At 41.4% G+C, this 17,964-nt stretch overlaps 1 protein-coding gene and 1 pseudogene across 3 annotated transcripts in view; one reads left to right on the top strand and one right to left on the bottom strand.

Moving 5' to 3' along the window:
- Positions 1-3,474: 3,474 nt before the first annotated feature.
- LOC111144567 (cytochrome P450 4V2) overlaps positions 3,475-17,964 on the bottom strand; it is a 69,687-nt gene continuing 55,197 nt past the window's right edge. For both annotated transcript variants that reach the window (XM_022498908.1, XM_022498907.1), the window contains 6 exons: positions 16,192-16,318; positions 13,825-14,010; positions 10,961-11,063; positions 6,287-6,421; positions 6,021-6,200; positions 3,475-4,607 (listed from right to left, as the gene is read on the bottom strand). In XM_022498908.1, the coding sequence (XP_022354616.1) occupies positions 4,435-4,607; positions 6,021-6,200; positions 6,287-6,421; positions 10,961-11,063; positions 13,825-14,010; positions 16,192-16,318 (904 nt within the window). In that variant the 3' untranslated portion in view covers positions 3,475-4,434. The remainder of the gene's footprint in view (positions 4,608-6,020; positions 6,201-6,286; positions 6,422-10,960; positions 11,064-13,824; positions 14,011-16,191; positions 16,319-17,964) is intronic.
- Positions 6,588-8,889, top strand: LOC111144568 (annotated as a pseudogene). The gene has a single exon (XR_002640411.1). The product of XR_002640411.1 is annotated as a protein SET-like (transcript).

Raw genomic sequence — 17,964 nt, 5'->3', positions numbered from 1 at the left:
CCACTAGAGGCTGTGGGGAGCTGCAGTGCGAGACTCTGGAAAAAGTGGCAGTGTCAGTTCCCACCATTGGAAGCAGTAGTTAGCTGCAATTCGAGACGCTGCAAGGACTGGCAATCTAGTTACCTAGCCCTGGAAGCAGTGGTGAGCTGCATAGTGCGATGTTGGAAGGTCAAGTCCTGTCGATTCTTGCCACTGGCGGCAGTTGTCAGCTGCAGTGCGAGAGATGCCTAAAGGTTTTGCAGTGCTGCTTATGGCCACTAGAGGCAGTGTTCAGCTCCAGTGCAAGTCCATGGCCAGCGTGGCAGTGCAAGTTGTCTCCACTGGAGGCAGTGGTAAGCTGCAGGGCGGGATGCTGCAAGGAGTGGCAGTGCAGTTTCCTACCACTGGAGTTAGTGGTGAGCTGCAGCGCAAGACACTGGTAGAAGAGGCTGTATCCATTCCTACCACTGGAGGCGGTGGTCAGCTGCAGGGATTCCTAAAGGGAATTCCTAAAGCCTTTGGATTGCTGCTTATGGCCACTGGAGGCAGTGTTGAGATGCAGTGCAAGAACATGGACGATGTGGCTGTGCTGCCTGTCGCCACTGGAGGCAGTTCTTAGCTGCCATGCGAGAAGCTGGAAGGAGTGCCAGGGACGTATCCTGCCACTGGAGGCAGTGGAGAGCTGCAATTTAGATGCTGCAAGAGTGGCAGTCTACTTACCTAGCAGTGGAAGCAGGGTGAGCTGCAGAGCAAGACGCTGGAAGAAGCTGTGTTGATTCTTGCCACTGGAGATAGCGGTCAGCTGTAGTATGAGGGATGCGGGAATGCTTTGCAGTGCTGCTTACCGCCACTAGAGGCAGTATTGAACTGCAGAGCAAAACAATGGATTCCATCACTGTGCAGCTTACCGCCACTGGAGGCAATGAAGTGCTGCAGTGTGAGATGGTAAAAGAAGTTGGAGTGCCGTTTACTGCCACTGAAGGCAGTGGTGAACGGTGCAGTAAGTGGTGCTGGAGACAGGACACTGTAGCTTGCCACTACTGGAGGCAGTGGTGAGCTCCAATGCGAGACGCTGGAAGAAGTTGCAATGCACTTTCAAATCACTGGATGCAGTGGAGAGCTACAGCGCAAGACCCTGGGAGAAGAGGCAATGTCGGTTCACGCCACTGGAGGCAAGGGTCAGCTGCAGGGCGAGGGCAGCCAGAAAGTTTTGCAGTGCTCTTTACTGCCACTAGAGGCAGTGTTGAGATGCAGGGCGGGACCCCAGGGATTGTGTGGCTGTGCAGCTTGTCTCCACTGGAGGCAGTGGTGAGTTGCAGTGTTAGATGCTGGAAGGAGTGGAAGTGTCAGTTACCCCCCGGACATATGAGATCTCAGTCCAAATCTCCTGCGAACTCGGGCAATTCTCATGAGATTTCTACCCACCTGGAATGGGTAGCATTGCATGGAATGTGGGATGTGGACCCCCTAGGAGTCTGTCCATTTCTTTCCTCTGCTTCTCCTTTACCCATCACCTCCTTCCCATCTCCTAGCCTCTGCTCCAGTGGCTCAACTGCCAATTGATGCCCGGTCTCACAACCTGAAACCTCCACCAATTCCCAAGGGGAGAACACTGAATTGGCCGCTGCTTGGATCACTCAGTGTAAGTCAAGAGAACAAGATTGCTTAAGAACACGGCATCACCAACTAGAACTGTGTATTTACAGTGTGCATATGTTGGGGAAGCAAAAAGGTGAGGAAAAAAAAAAAGGAAAAGGGGGGAGGTATTTATCATGGGATAGTTCCAAAGATAAAGAGGGCGCTGTTCCTTAAAAAAGAAAGGGGGAGCTTTCCAGATAGACTAAAAAATTTGTCATGTGCCTACAGCATCTTATTAGATGCTGGAAAGAAAAACATTTTGGTCTTCCAGATACATTCCAGGGTAAAAATTGATTCCTCCCGCGCACCCCCCCCCCCCAAGCAACTCTTTCATTGTGAGATGGGTCACTTGGTTGAGAAACTGACATTTTTTAGTTGTCTGTGACAATGAATAGAACATCACTTGGTTTGCTAGTCCATCACCTGGGAAGGTTTCCAGACTATAAATGCCTGAGATCCAATGATGCTGATAGTTTTGCTGATTCCCAGGCCTCTGTGGGAGATTTCACTTTTTGCTATTAGCTGAGGGAAATGTGTTGGTATTTCTACTTCTCCTCTGGTTAATTCTTCAGAGTCAGGAAAACTCAAAATCAGTCTATGACAAGGGCACAAGGAACATTTTGTTAGAAGGTCTGAGTAGCACAGTTGACATCTGCTCAAATGTGCTATTTCTTTTATTACTCATTATGAATTGGTCACCCACTAATTTCCCTTTAAACCTATCTATATTTAATTTATTTTTCTTGAGATACCTCTTTTGAGCAGTAGTAAGACGGGTAGTAGAGTCATAGATATTAGATCATCCTCTTATTAAAAAAAAAAAAAAAGCCAGCACCTGCATTTTGATATCATAGACCATAATATAATTTCTCAATTCTACCTCTAATGCGGTTAAGAGAATTTCTAATTAAAACATGAATAACAAGTTCTTCCAGGGCTACTTGAAGATCTTAGGCCAAAAGGCAACATTAAACAGTGTTTGACTCTAAGTTTAATTTCACATCCAATGTAGGGTCACTAAAAAAAGAAAAAAGGGAAAAGAACAACAACCAAAAAAGCAAGTTTTATATCTAAACACATAAAATTGAGAAGTAATATTAATTTCCAAGAATAAAACTTTGGTTATCTATAGTCATCTGGGAATAAGATTTTCTGCCTATATCCACTTTCTAGATAATAAAGTTAAGCATATGATGGGAATCTTTTCCAACTGTATCATATACTTCCTTGACTTTTTCTCAACAATTTAGCAACTGGGTTGTCTGTGCCAGGGTTTCTTGGGATTGCAGCGTGGGTAGAACTTCTGACCCTGCCCTAAATGACTCAGCCTGAAGTGCTTGCAAATGGCTTTGGTTTTGTAATCTCTTCCTCTGATATCGATTGAAGAATAGAAATTCCATCCTCTTAATTTGTTGCTTCTATCTGCTATTGCCTTGGGAGTATTGAAGAAAAAATCTTATTAACTTTATTAAAAAGTTGTTTTTTAAAGTCACTGAGTGAGGGAGTAGAGATACTAACTATGGAATTAAAATTCAGAGAATTTATGTCAGTTATCATCTTGATAGGTGTGCTCTGGAGGACTGAATTTACTCAAAGTCTAACCTTAAACTACGTGAGATATTACTGGTTACTAAATATAGATGAATGGCTTCCCTTTTCCTTTAGTGATTGAAGAATTCTAGAAGAAATATTCAAAATCAGAGGCAGAAAACCTGTGTGGTTTTTTTTTTAAGATTTTATTTACTTATTTGACAGAGATCACAAGCAGGCAGAGAGGCAGGCAGCGGGGGGCGGGGGGAAGCAGGCTCCCCGCAGAGCAAAGATCCCAGCACCCTGGGACCATGACCCAAGCCAAAGGCAGAGGCTTTAACCCACTGAGCCACCTAGGCGCCCCGAAAACCTGTGTTCTAATGACACACCTAGTTATAGAACTGAGTTCCATAAAGTAAAAGCAGACATAGTGAAGTCTATCGCATTGGGCCTGGTGAGATATAGAATACAGATCTCTGTTTCCGGCCCTATCGCCCGATAGTGGCATGGCTCTGGGTAGAAACTTGCCTTTTCATTGATCTCATTCCCTTCTTCTAATGAAAGGGAGTGCAACAAGATAAGCAATAAGGACCTTCTTGCTCCAAAAGCCATTATTTAACCTGGATACAATGCGTAGGATTGGATATTACCAAGCGGAATCTTTCCCAACTGTATATGATATGTAAGGGTAGTTGTGATACTATGAATAATGAAGTCATGGCTATAAGCACGTAGTCAAAAGGGAAGTAGGAACAGAATCTATGAGTCAACTTAAAAATTATTTACTCCAGGCGGTAGAATCCCAAAAGTGCTGTAATAATAATTCTTCTTGTAATTGATGCCACTTATATAATTTAAAAACTTAAGCTTCTTATGCCTAAGTACTTAATTACTCATGCTTTTCAAATTAAATGCATATGTATACATGCATATATATGTTCCCCAGTCTATAAGAATCCCTTTAAAAAATTCTGGAACTTAAAATTATATCTTTGGATTTGCCAATTGAAATTGAGTTGGTTGTGGATCCCTCTGTTGAGAAACTTGTCCTGTGTTTACTTGGGTGCCATCATCAGTTAACTCTACTTTTGGGATCAAAACCAAAGATAAGATCTATGGTGGTGAAGAAAATATAAAACTCTTTGGTGGACTTGACTGCAGGGCAAGCAGGACAAGAAAGAAAGAGGTCTAAGGACTAAGAGTACTGATCTCCGACCTAGAAATTGTAAATCCAGTTTCCTTCAAGAAAGACCTTTTACATGACAAAGGCACAGTCCAATTACACGGTTAGGATTCATTTGCATTTCTCCTCTTCAACTTGATCCAGATGCCATTAGTTGGACGAAGAATCAGCTCTCCTGCTAGACCAAGTTCTTCTCTTTTCTGGTTGGATTCTACCCAAAAATGCCTCAGGATGCAGGAAAGAATGCTCTTTTCTTCCATTATGGCAAATTTCTGACCTTCAAATTAATGTAAATAGCATTACTTTAATTACACGTATCTCTCAAATCTGAGAAATCACAGGTCCTATTAGAGGAAGCAAGCAATTTCATATTTTCACAGTAGGGACAATCAGAATCACTGGGGATGTTTGTTAAAAAGGAAGATTCTTCAGTTCCCTTCTCTGCTCCTACCCAGTGCATCTGAATAGGTCGGATGAGGTAGGTATCTGTATTTGAGCAATATCCCAGAAAAATTCTGGGGTCACTGAAGCATGAGAATCACTACTTTAGATGGCTTTCTTATTGGGCCTTTAATTTAATTTACTATAGAGTCACTATATATGTTTCAGATTTCTCATTTAAATCTGACCTCATTTTACTAACACCTGCATTTACATGGATGATAAAATGCTGGAGATCCTAAGGTGAAAGTGTTTATAATACATGGTGATGTGCATTCATTTTGGTTAAGTAATTCAGCCGGCCATATGGTGAGCATTCTTTGTTTTCATCTTGCATGATGCAATTCTTAGAGCAACAAACACAGATATTAGGTTAAATACAGCTAATCATTACAAATAAATTTTCCACCATATAAAATATATTCTTTTTTGGTCTAAAATCGACATTTTAAAAGTACCATGTAACTGATTGTGTTTATGTTATGGGCTGAACTGTGTCCCCCCCACCCCCACCCAAATTCATGTGTTGAAGCCCTAACCCTGTACCTTGGAATGTGGCTGTTTTTGCAGATAGGGCTTTTACAGAGGTTAATTAACTTAAAATGAGGTCATATGGATGGACCTTAATCCAATCTGAATGGTGTTTTTATTAAAAGAAAAAAATCAGGGTACCTGGGTGGCTCAGTTGGTTAAGCATCTGCCGTTAGCTCAGGTCATGATCCCAGGGTCCTGGGATCAGGCTCCCCTCTCACTGGGGAGTCTGTTTCTCCCTCTACCCGTCCCCCCCTACTCATGATCTCTCTTTCTCGCTCTATCTCAAATAAATAAAATCTTAAAAAAAATAAAATAAAAATAAAAAGAAGAAATCAGGACACAACACACACAGGGAAGACCCTGGGGAGATACAGGGAGAAGACAACCATCTACAAGCCAAGCTTTAGAAAGGGCCCAGAAAAAACCACCGTGCTGACACCTCGATTTCAGACTTCCAGCTTCCACAATATGAGAAAATGATTATCTGTTATTTAAGCCACACAGTTGGTAATATTTTGTTATAGCAGCCCTAGCAAATTAATCTACTTTATGATAGTCTTTTTTGGAACAGTAATGTATAGTGAGGGGGAGGAGAAAAGAAACCAGTTTTTTAAAAGACTGTTGCCTGTGAGACACTACAGCTCAAAGAAATTACTGTGAGAAATGCACTACTACGTGGGCTGGAAAGGTGAAACCAATTCTGATGGATACAAACCAATACAGTTTCTGGGTCCCGCAGAGAAGGGCACATATGCGTACGGATGGCGTCCTTGCAGATTCTCAGGAAAGAACCTCTTGGGCTGGAACTCCTCAGGATTTGGGAAGTATCTTGGATCTCTATGCAGTGCGTAGGGAATGATGATGACTTGAGAGCCTTTCACAATTTTGTAACCCCCTGTCAGGAGGTAGGCAATATGCCATAAGAATGGAGTAAGGTGGACATTAAAAAATCCATTCTACCTGCTCTTACAGAGTTCTTACCAACTTCACAATCTTCATTAAGATTACGAGCGAATAAAGGAACAGAAGGAAAAAGGCGAAGGCTTTCTTTAATGACACATTCCAGGTATTTGAGTTTCTTCAGGTCCTCTAAGGTGGCAGGACGATCAGACTTCCCTGGTTAAAGGAAATACATGAGATGACAATGAAAGAACTCTGTGGGCTTGGGGAATGGGACATCCAAGAGGAATTAATCAAAGCACCAAATGTTAAATACTTACAGCCAAAGTAGGATTTCTATTACACATAATCAAAACAAAATGAGACGTATTAGGTGAAAGAAAGAAAGACACGAAAGGTCATGTATTGTATGATTCCATTCATAGGAAGGGCTCAGAACAAGTAAATCCATAGAGACTGAAAGTAAATTAGTGGTTGCCAGGGGCTGGAGGAAGAGGGAATGGGGTATGGCTGATTAACAGTACAGGGTTACATTTTGGGGTACTGAAAATGTCCTGGAATTAGATAGAATAATGGCTGCACAACATTGTGAATGCACTAAATCATACACTTTAAAATGGTTAGTTTTGAGTTCTCAGACAATCCAGATATACATCTTCTCTTGGGTCGGATTCTTGGACTCTCTCCCCAGCATGGCCCCTAAAGGCCTTTCGTGCCTGGGTCAAACAAAGACGGGGAGATTGTCTCCTGCTTCCAGGCCAGAGGAGACATCAACCTCTCTGGACTTGCCACAGAAAGAAGAAGAGCAAGGAGCAAATGAACATACTGATGAGGTACAAAATGAAATAGATGGACTTAAGGAAAAAGCCAGTGAAGAATTTTGAAGTGATAACAGAAATATAACAAACGCCCCAATCATGTTTCCAAAGGAGGATGGAATTGATCATCCAAATCCCAAATTCTGGAGTAATAGCATCTGTCAACCACTCACAAATCTGCTACTACTTGGAGAGGAAGACGAAGAGGCATTATCTGACCAGAGTCGAAGTGACCAAATTTGAAGATATTAAATCATTATAGAATAGGTGTTCATTTTGATAAAAACCCTTCCTTCAAAAATAAAGTTCTCTCCAGAGAATTTCATCTGGATGAGAGTGTGATCCATCTTCAAAGCCTACTGAAATCAGATGGAAATCGGAAAGGATTTGAAGAGATGCTCCAGTCAAATGCAAAATAAAGGCAGTGGGAAGAGGGAGCATGAGAAACCAGAGAGCTTCTTTTTCTGGTTTACTGGCCATCCTGATGCAGGCACAGATGAGTTAGGAGAGGACATCCAAGATGGTATTTGGCCAAATCCGTGACAGTACATATTAGTTCCTGACATGAATGATGAAGAAGGGGATGGAGGAGAGGAATATACTAATGAAAACGGGAATGGGAATGAAGGAGAAGATGAGGAAGTGGGGGAGGTAGGAGATGGAGGAAATGAAAAATGGAAGACTGATGGAGTCCAATCTTCTTGTTTTAATTTTCTCCAGTCCCCTTGTGCTTGGTCATGCTATTCTTGAAATCTATCTTCTCTCCTTTACACCATGGGTCTCAACTTATTTTGGGGGGCAATTTGAGCACAATACACTGGGAAGAGAAACGCTACCCTTTTCTATTCCAAATTTATTCTAATCCCTTTCTGTCTCAACCAAAACTTCATATAAACAACACTACTGTGCTCTCTGGGGGACAAAAAAACAAAACAAAACTAAACAAAACACAACAAACAAAACACCCCATCTGCTCCCTTAGCTCTGCTAGAAGATGGAGAGTGCTTGGTTCCCATGTGTTGGTGCATAGAATTCTAGCTTTTCTCCTTTTCCTCAATATTGGGCTCAGATATTACATGTCTTTATGTGAATATGGACAGTTAGCATTTACCAACATGTATATGTCTACTTTCTTGTGTTTTTATTTACTTCTTTTTAAATGGGTTTCTAGAAGATCAGAGAAGGGTGGGTTAGAGATCTCTTGGTGAGAGATGAAGTGGGCATCTTTATAGCATAGTTTCTCCTTTGGCATGTTTAATTGTGATGTTTAATGGGCATCCTTGAAGTTTAGGATGACACTTTAGAAATAAAATCCTCTCCTCATGACTTGAGCCCTACCACTGGATAGGAGACTCAGCAAGCCTATAAGAACTTATCTGGAATTGACATTCTCTAGTGTAATTTTGTTCCTGTTTATTTTTAAATTTTCTTTTTGTTTCACTGGGTGGGGGGGAATGGTCAGTTTTAAACACTAACAGTGTACAAGTTGCTTTGTTATAAAACAACTAAACAGACACAAATAAATGTTAATTTTATGTGTAACAGGAGGAATTAAAACTTGCAACTTAATGCCCAAAGATTAGCTGCTCATGAAATTTTAGAGCTAATACTAGGGATAGAAGAAAAAGTGAGGCACCATCACAGAAAACAGGAGCAGCACCAGAATAAAGCATCTAGAATAACGACATTTTAATTATGTGATATCAAAAAGTTTTTGTGAGACCAGCAACAAGTGAGACATTGTAGAGTATACAAAATGTGAACGTATCCACAAATAAAGTGTGAGTTTTTCAAAGACCAGATGAACTCACTGTAAGCAATATGAGAGAAATTAAAATCAATACAGAAAGAACCAAGATGCCGTTCAACGGACGAATGGATAAGGAAGATGTCCATATACACTATGGAGTATTATGCCTCCATCAGAAAGGATGAATACCCAACTTTTGTAGCAACATGGACGGGACTGGAAGAGATTATGCTGAGTAAAATAAGTCAAGTAGAGAGAGTCAATTATCATATGGTTTCACTTATTTGTGGAGCATGACAAATAGCATGGAGGACATGGGGAGTTAGGAGAAGGGAGTTGGGGGAAATTGGAAGAGGAGGTGAACAATGAGAGACTATGGACTCTGAAGAACAATCTGAAGGGTTTGAAGAGGTGGGGGGGTGAGAGGTTGGGGGAACCAGGTGGTGGGTATTAGAGAGGGCACGGATTGCATGGAGCACTGGGTGTGGTACAAAAACAATGAATACTGTTATGCTGAAAATAAATTTTAAAAAATGATTTAAAAAAATCAATACAGAAAAAAATAAAATGACGACAGAAGCAGAGTGAACAAGTTTAGATTGTCTCCGTTCTACAAAATAAAAGTCTTCCCTCTTGGTATGAAATTCCAGTTCTCACATCATATGAACACAAAACAACTTGTCCAAACTCATCTCTCAATATGTTCTACTATAGGTTCTAAATCCTAGCTGCCCCTCACTATTCACTACTGTCTTCCAAATGTTTCCATTTCCGTGCCATTGTCCATCTGTTCTCCTCATTCTAGAATACCTGACCTCTCCTCCTTTTACCTTTATTTTTCCCTTCCTACTTCTTTTCTCCATGCAACTGTATCAGATACCACTTTTTTGGTTGGCTGCACCAATCTTTTATTTCCTCCTCCCAGCTTTAGGAGCCACGTGATGTGTGATTAAACAAAGGATAAAATTGATGGCACAATGCATGGCCTCTTTGTGGTCGGCCAGCGATGGCCTCTATATGTGTCAAGTACTAATCCCAGGACCTATAAATATTCCCTTACTTGGAAAAAGATATCATTGCAGATTTGATTCAGTTAATGATAAAAAAATGGGGAGATTATCCTGGATTATACAGGTGGGCTCTGAATGCCACCACAAATGTCTTTATAAGAAAGAGGAAGATCTCTCTCTCTCTCACACACACACGCACACACACACACACACACACACACAGGCACACAGGAGAGCAGGTAGTGTAAAACATAGAGGCAGAGGTTTGATGGACCATAAATCAAGGAATGCTGCCAGGCACCAGAAGTGAGAAGGAACAGAGTGCCCGCTAGGCTTCCAGAAGGAGAACAACCTGCCAGCACATCAATTTAGGCTCAGCAATACCGATTTTGGATTTCTGGAGTTCAGAACTGTGGAAGAATACATTTCTGTTGTTTTAAGCCACCCAGCCTATAGAATTTGTTATAGCCCCCCCAGGAAACTAATACACCCTCCATTGCCCCTCCCTCTTTCCTCTAGTCTTGAAGACAAACATGAGACCTAGAACAACAACCAAGAAGACAAAAGCCACGATGGCAAAGAAGAGAGAGAAAAAAAGAGCAAGACTGGGCCTCTGACAACATCTCTGTTGGCTTCCGCCTAGGACTCCTTACTTATACTCTTACACCTTGTATACCCAGCTACACAAGCAGATTGCTGGTTGTGTAATTGAAATGTATGTCCACCAGCTTAACCCACCTTTCCTCTCATTTGTGGCCAGACGCAATCCAATATGGAACAGCTTTCCTGGACGCCCTCTAACTAATATCACCTGTTCCTTGCTGCTCCCAAAGAGCACCTTCTTCCTATCACTCAAGTGCAAAGCCAGGTTTCCATGCACAACAGCTGGTTCATCTACTAAGCAGTGAGGTCCTCAGAGACAACAGCATTTATCTGTGCGTCCCCAGCACCTAGCCCAAGGCAGTCACACGCCAGGCAGTTACGCAATGCCTGTAAGTCAGCAGAAGAGGCCTTCCAAAGGAGACAGTACTGGAAGGGATCCCACAGGGGGGCTTTCCTGCTTATGACGGTGTCTTTACAATAGGCCCTACTGCACATCCTTGATGAGTGCTTTCAGTGGAATTTGTTTCAGTGGACTTGGGACCCACGGAGCAGCTAATGATGGGGTCAAACATACCAAACACTTCCTCCAGTTCACTGTCCACTTGTTTCTGGACTTCTGGGTAAGAACCCAATAGATACAAGGACCAGTTTATTGCCGCCGCTGTCGTATCATGGCCCTACAAATGTGAGAAGAAACATGGCTTAAAAAGCAGAGTTATATCAAGAAGATCAGGAATGATGACTCTATTCTGAATTGTCTCTGGATCTAACAGCTGCAATGTGACTCCAGAACATATAAGTTCATTCCACACAGCATCTCACCTTGGTGAGAAGCAAACAGATAAAATAATCCCTTCAAGGTGGAGATTCGTGCTTAGAGAGACATTTCTCTGCTACATGGAGCTGTCCACCTGGTGAGAAGTGGTTCACTGTGCTGATAAGGGGCATTCCCAGGAACGGGGCACACCAGGCAGTTTTGAAGGGGTAAAAGTCCAGGGGTGCCTGGGTGGCTCAGTCAGTTAAGCATCTGCCTTCAGCTCAGGTCATGATCCTGGGGTCCTGGGATCGAGTCCCAAATCAGGCTCTCAGCTCAGTGGGGAGTCAGCTTCTCCCTCTGCCCCCCTTCTCCTGGCTTGTGCTCTCTTTCTCTCTCTCTGAAATAAATAAATACAATCTTTAAAAAAAATAAAGGGGGGAAATGTGTGATTTTTATGAGCCAGCTTTGCCTGATCTGTACTTCTCTACTTTTCCCCACTTGCAAGTTAGGTTTTACCTGTCCATGTGGACACGAGGCAGTATCTATGCAGTTCTGAATATTCTCATTGCAAGGAATTGATCAATAGCTTCATATAACATGTGCTGAGTTCCAGACAAAACACTAAGTACTTTGCAGAAACCAACAGAACTGTTCTTCACGAAAACATCATGAAATACTTGATACTGTTATTCACATTTTCGAGATCAAATACTGGAGGCTGAAAGTCCTATTTCATTTTGTCTGCTACCCAGAGAAAGCAGGATGAAATGAAACAAAGCACGGAATTTACCGGAGCACACTGCTGGGCTGGGGGAGGGGCAAAAACCTTCCTATCCAGTGCCTGGCAGCCAGGCAATGGAAGGCCGGGCACTGAGAGCCTGCGGCTCCCTTAGGGAGGAGATCTCACTATTACAGTCTGGGGCATGCCTCCTATTCCATGCAAAGAAGAAAAAAACTTAGGATTTCAAAGAATGTTAAAACTGGAAGAAAGAGAACATTCACAGGTCTGCTTGTTTTCATGGTGTGCGAGGTCACTGGTGGGAGATGGGTGTGCGTGTGCCATATACAGGTACGTATGTGTAGGGATAGGCACGTGGATGACAGTGTGTGTGTGTGTGTGTGTGTGTACATGTATGTGTAAGTGCATGCGTACGCACATATGTGTGCAAATGGGGTGGTGATGGGAGAAGGTCTCTCCCCTTCGACATCAAATAACAGCCAATATCTGCTACATACTTCCTACATGCCAGGCACAGTTCTTGGGACACTTTAAAAAGTTATTGGTCTAATCTACAAGCCCCGTGCTCTGACAACGAGGCTGCTGACACCCAGAAAGCCTGGATGAGGGGCCCGAGGTCACACCTCTAGGATGGGTTATGGCTGGGACTTGGCCCCAGAGCCCACATGCTGAAATCCTCTCCACTTTTTGGCTAAGTAGATGTCCATTTTCTGCATAACATTTCTTTTCAGTAAAGTGCTCTACTTAAAGAAGAGGTTTGAAATCACTGCTCTACGCCATCTCTCTATTTTACGCAGGAAAGCTGGGACAGAGATCGGGGATCTCATAGGGCCAGTATGAACCAGAAGGAGAAACCAAGTCGACAGAAGCTTAACGCCACCTGCTTCCTGCTCCAGGGCGCTGACTGTCCTCCCTCAGGAAAAACAGACCGACAGACAAGTGCTAGCATCACATCCCGACGGCTGCAGGCAGAGCAGCGAACACACCGTTGAGCATATGCTGAGCCATCGAAAACTCCTGATGCCGTCTGCTTTCCTCCACTTCCAAAATAGTACCACGTGGTGCTTAAGAAATATTTCTTTATTTGGCAAGCCACGTATTGACACTCACTCCTTGTAATATTTAATATAGTTAGAATTATCTCTGTAAAAAGTGCATCTTTTATTATTACTATTATTATTTGAAGACCACAATTTTTTTTAGAATCACAAACTGCTTAAATTCTCGGGAGGACTCTGCTTTCTCCTTCAGCTGGGGCAGCTCACGGCAGCAGCTAAGTACTCATGGGTAGAGGCAGGAGGAAGACAGACTTCTTTAAAAGAAGCTAGTGAAGAAACAGACTCATGGGTTTTAGAGATGAAAAGGAAGTGTGAAGCGATGTAGAGAATGGACAGTAATTTCTGGCTGCTCTTCTGCTCGGGAAAGTCTGATAGACCTTAGATTTTTTTGAGGGAAAAAAAAATGTATCTACTCTGTATCTACTCTGAAACCACCATGAATCAAAGATTTTCTGAACAAGGAAGTTGATCTGATACTTAATTGTAAAATTAATTATACTTATACTTAATTATAAAATTAAATTTTATAATCTTTAATGCTAATCTAATGATTCTTCCTTAATTATATGAAGCTACTTTAAAATTTCATTAGGGGCGCCTGGGTGGCACAGTCCATTAAGCATCTGACTCTTGGCTTGGGCTCGGGTCATGATCTCAGGGTCGTGGGATCGAGACCCACAGGAGGCTCCATGTTCAGTGTGGAGTCTACTAGGATTCTCTCTCTCCCCCAGCCCCTCCACCCCCACTAAAATAAATCTGAAAAAAAAATCTTTAAAATAAATACATAAAATTTCATTAAACTTCTGAAAATAATGTTAAAGATTCTCCAAAAAACCTGAAATTTATTTAAAGGTATCGGAAAATAACACGATGACATAAAATACCTCAAACATGAAAGTGTCAACTTCTTCTCGAACATCTTCATGACTTAGCGTGTTCCCTTCATCATCAGTCACATTTAAAAGCAAGTCAAGGAAAGCCCTGCGTTTATTTTTGGAAGATGAAGAGTCCTTGTCAGCACTTCTGTGTTCTTCGTCTCTCCTCATTTCACTGGTCCGTTTAGCAATGACCTATGATTTAAACAATCACATGCTTTTGTTTGGAATTTATTATAACCTAACCATACGCCTTCCTATGGAAATATACTAGCTTCTTTAACTTATTTTTTTCTAAACCTTTCCTATTCCTGCTATCGCAGTAATAACTTAGGCTCTTGTAAAAATACAGTCAAGTTTCCTGATCAATTTTAGGGCATAATTTGATAAGACTTCGAAAGATGAATTTAATGTCAGGCAACCTTAGAATTTTCGAGGGCTCTTTTTATAATCTTTCCAATGGGGTACAGCCTAATCATCTCTAGAGGTCTGAGTGAGCCAAGGAGATAAAAGTGTAGGTGTGGAGAGAACGCAGTCCTTGTATGGTAGATTCAGGACCCATCACTGTAATTACATGTTGTACTGGAAAAAAGAAATAGCAAGTTGATGGTCGTTCACCTGTTTGCTTGCTGTTCCTTCTGGCGAGACTACTCCTTCCTCCGCATGGCTGGCTCCCTCCTTTCTTTCAAATCTCTGCGCATCATCACACTGTCAGAAAGACCTTCCCTGATCCCTGTGACACTAGTCCCTAGCACTATCTTCCCAAGCCTGCTTTATTTTTTCCCATTTCCCTGGCCATCTGGCATGATGTTACACTTTGTATTTGGTGTCTTTCTCTTCTAATTTAAATGTACGACCCACATGGAAGCAAATTTGTCTTTGTTTACTGATGTATTTCCAAACTCTAGAACATGGCCTGGCATTTTGAGAACGTTCATTATTTGTTGAATGAATGGAAGCATGAAAGCCACCAACTCAACGTTTTTTTCTCCTATCAGGCAATTGACTAAACCGAGTGGTTTGAATGAATAGACCCCAAGTTCTTTGAGGGCAAGATGTCCTGATGGAACCCTTGGTGCTTCAGATTCAGTATGCAATTTTCAATATTTAGTAACTGAATAATACTGTTCATCTGGTTTGGAATTCATTAATTATTGATGCTGATATTCATGCATGAAATTTGAGGAAAAACTCAATTGTATCCATGAAAGACAAATTGTTGGCCAGTCTCCTAAGCCAGGTGATTGTTCTAGACTCGTCTTTAATGCAGACTGATATCCTATATCGGAAAACAACATCACTATCTCTTTGTTAGTTTTGAATTGGAAATAAGATAGTAATATCCAGTTAATTTTTATCTTTTCTGAGTTGAAATACTACCAAAAAGGCCCTTTGCCTTTGAAAACTGTCTATTCCAGACATTTTCCCAGAAGACCCTTATAATCCTCATCTCTTTATTCTCTTAATACAGTGCCCTATTAATAACTATTCACAGTTCATATTGCATTTTGTCATTTTTTAAAAAAGATTTTATTTAGTTATTTGACAGAGAGAGAGATCACAAATAGGCAGAGAGGCAGGCAGAGAGAGAGGAGGAAGCAGGCTCCCCACTGAGCAGAGCACCTGATGCGGGGCTCGATCCCAGGACCCTGGGATCATGACCTGGGCCAAAGGCAGAGGCTTCATCCACTGAGCCACCCAGGCACTCTCATTTTGTCTTTTTTTTTTTTTTCATTTTGTCATTTTTTAATAGATAACCTCTGTTACTAAACAGAACTTTTTAGTACATACAGGTACTAAACATACAGGTCCTACTCATTACTACATTTCTTTTTTTTTTTTTTTTAGGATTTTATTTATTTATTTGACAGACAGAGATCACAAGTAGGCAGAGAGGCAGGCAGAGAGAGAGGCAAGGAATCAGGCTCTCTGCTCAGCAGGGAGCCTGATTCGGGGCTCAATCCCAGGACGCTGGGATCATGACCCGAGCCAAAGGCAGAGGCTTTAACCCACTGAGCCACCCAGGCGCCCCTCATTACTCTATTTCTAACACTAGGTAAAGCATTTGGCACTTAGCAAGTGTTTAATTAATATTTACTAAATACAGAATTGAAATCTAATCATGTTGCCTATTTTTTTCTATTATTCCATTCAAGTTTTATAAGGCACAGGCTCCACGGTCCTGCACTGGTTATATTCACAAAACACAAAAATCATGGATTTAAAAAAAAAGTTCTAGAAATGGACAGTGGTGATGGCTGCACAGCATTGTGAATGTATTTACTGCCACCAAAGGGGACCCTTCAAATGGCTTTAATGGCAAATTTTTATATTATGTATCTTTTACCACGACAAAAAAATAAATTGAGGACTTACATTATTGGTAAAATTATGGAGGACCTCTAGGCTCCTTTTGTGTTCCCGCCCTTCTTTGCACATGAGAAACAGAAAGTCAAGCCAGAGCCAGGGCGCCTTCATTCTTCGATGTATCGAATCACTCATTCTATAAACAGGATGAAAAGACATCAGCTGATGCATGAGAAATGTGTATTTCTTTAGCACCTCTTTGGTGCCTGCTCTCAACAAGAGTAGTATATGGAAATGAAGATGATCTGTCTTAGAGGCTACTAAGAGCTCCGTGCTTTACACTCAACATGAATGCATGGGCTTTTACATGTCCAGGGAAGCTTAACATTTTAATGGTTTCATTAGTGGAAGGAAGAATTCCTTACAGAACATCCTTACTAGGTGGCCATCTGATGTCTGCTTTTGTTTCTTCAGAAAGAGTTCTGGACCTCCCAAGGCTGCTGTGGCTCTTGGATCGCACACTGGGAGGCAATCTGCCTCTTTTTAATATCCTCTCATTAGCTTGATCATTCCTCTGGAGTGAGAGGACATGAGCGGTTGCCCTCTTCCAGAGAGAAGTGCTCACCAAGCACCCAGGTCTCACAGCTGTCCCGAGGACCTCCCTCGTCATTTCCAGTGATAAAGAAGCAAGACCTCAACAGGTTCTTTGGGATGGACTTAGACACCTGTTCTTCAGAGAGGTGTTTCCTGAGAGTCATCCATTGGACATATCCCTGTTTTCCTTTTCCTTTCCTTTTCTTTTTTTTTCTTTTCTTTCCTTTTCCTTTTCTTTTCATCTCTTCTTTCTTTCTTTCCTTTCCTTCTTTCTTTATTCCTTTCTTGAGAGAGAAACAGAGAGAAAGAAAGCTCGAGCAGAGAGCAGAGGGAGAGAAAGAATCCGAAGCAAGCTCCATACTCAATGCAGAGCCCCCATGAAGGGCTTGATCTCACAACGCTGAGATCGTGACCTGAGCCAAAATCAAGAGTTGGACACTTAATGGACTGAGCCATCCAGGTGCCCCCACCCCCCCAATGTCAACTTGATCTTTTCTTTCTAAGCAATTATTAGAATTTATGCTAGCACTCATTACAGTGTGTGTCTCCCTGCTATTCTTCCTGTTTGTGTGCTGCGATAAAACTAGTCAGCACTTAGAGCCATGAATGGCCGGTGACAGATGCTCAGTAAATATTTATGAAAATAAAGTGAAATGAGAAGTGAACTTAAAGATAGGAAACATCAAATCAAATCTTGGCCCTGACTCTTACTCGTTGAATACCTGCACTCCATTTTTAAAGCAAAATTGATTATTTCAATGAAAAAATAATATATACTCAGAGCAGAAAATATGGGAAAGGAGAATAAACAAAGGAACAACAAAAAAACCCAAAGCACTGTAAGAAAGAGAAGCACACACACAAAACAATAGTAACCACAGATAATATTTTGGTATAGTATCTTCTAGTTCTTTCTTTCTATAAATATTTTTTATACCTACTGGTAATCATACTAAAAAATTATTTTTATCTTTATTATTTACATCATAATGTAATTTTTCAATATATTATAAAATCATTTTAAATTATAGCATAATCTGGGTGTGTCATCATTTACAAAACCATTCCTCTCCTGGCCACATACATGCTTAAATGACTAGGTCAATTTTAGTATCAAGTTTTATTTTGAAACAATGAAAAGATTAATAATTAATTAATAATTAATAATTATGAATAACTGCAGAAATTATTAGCACTAATTTTTTAAAAAAATTTAAGCCCTAATCAGTACCCATTTTAAAGATAATT

This window comes from Enhydra lutris, unplaced genomic scaffold (assembly GCF_002288905.1).
Source record: "Enhydra lutris kenyoni isolate GAN:26980312 unplaced genomic scaffold, ASM228890v2 scaffoldscaffold11, whole genome shotgun sequence".
NCBI classification, from domain to species: domain Eukaryota; kingdom Metazoa; phylum Chordata; class Mammalia; order Carnivora; family Mustelidae; genus Enhydra; species Enhydra lutris.
Note: the sequence above shows the minus strand (reverse complement) of the source record. Positions and strands in the feature narration are given on the sequence as shown.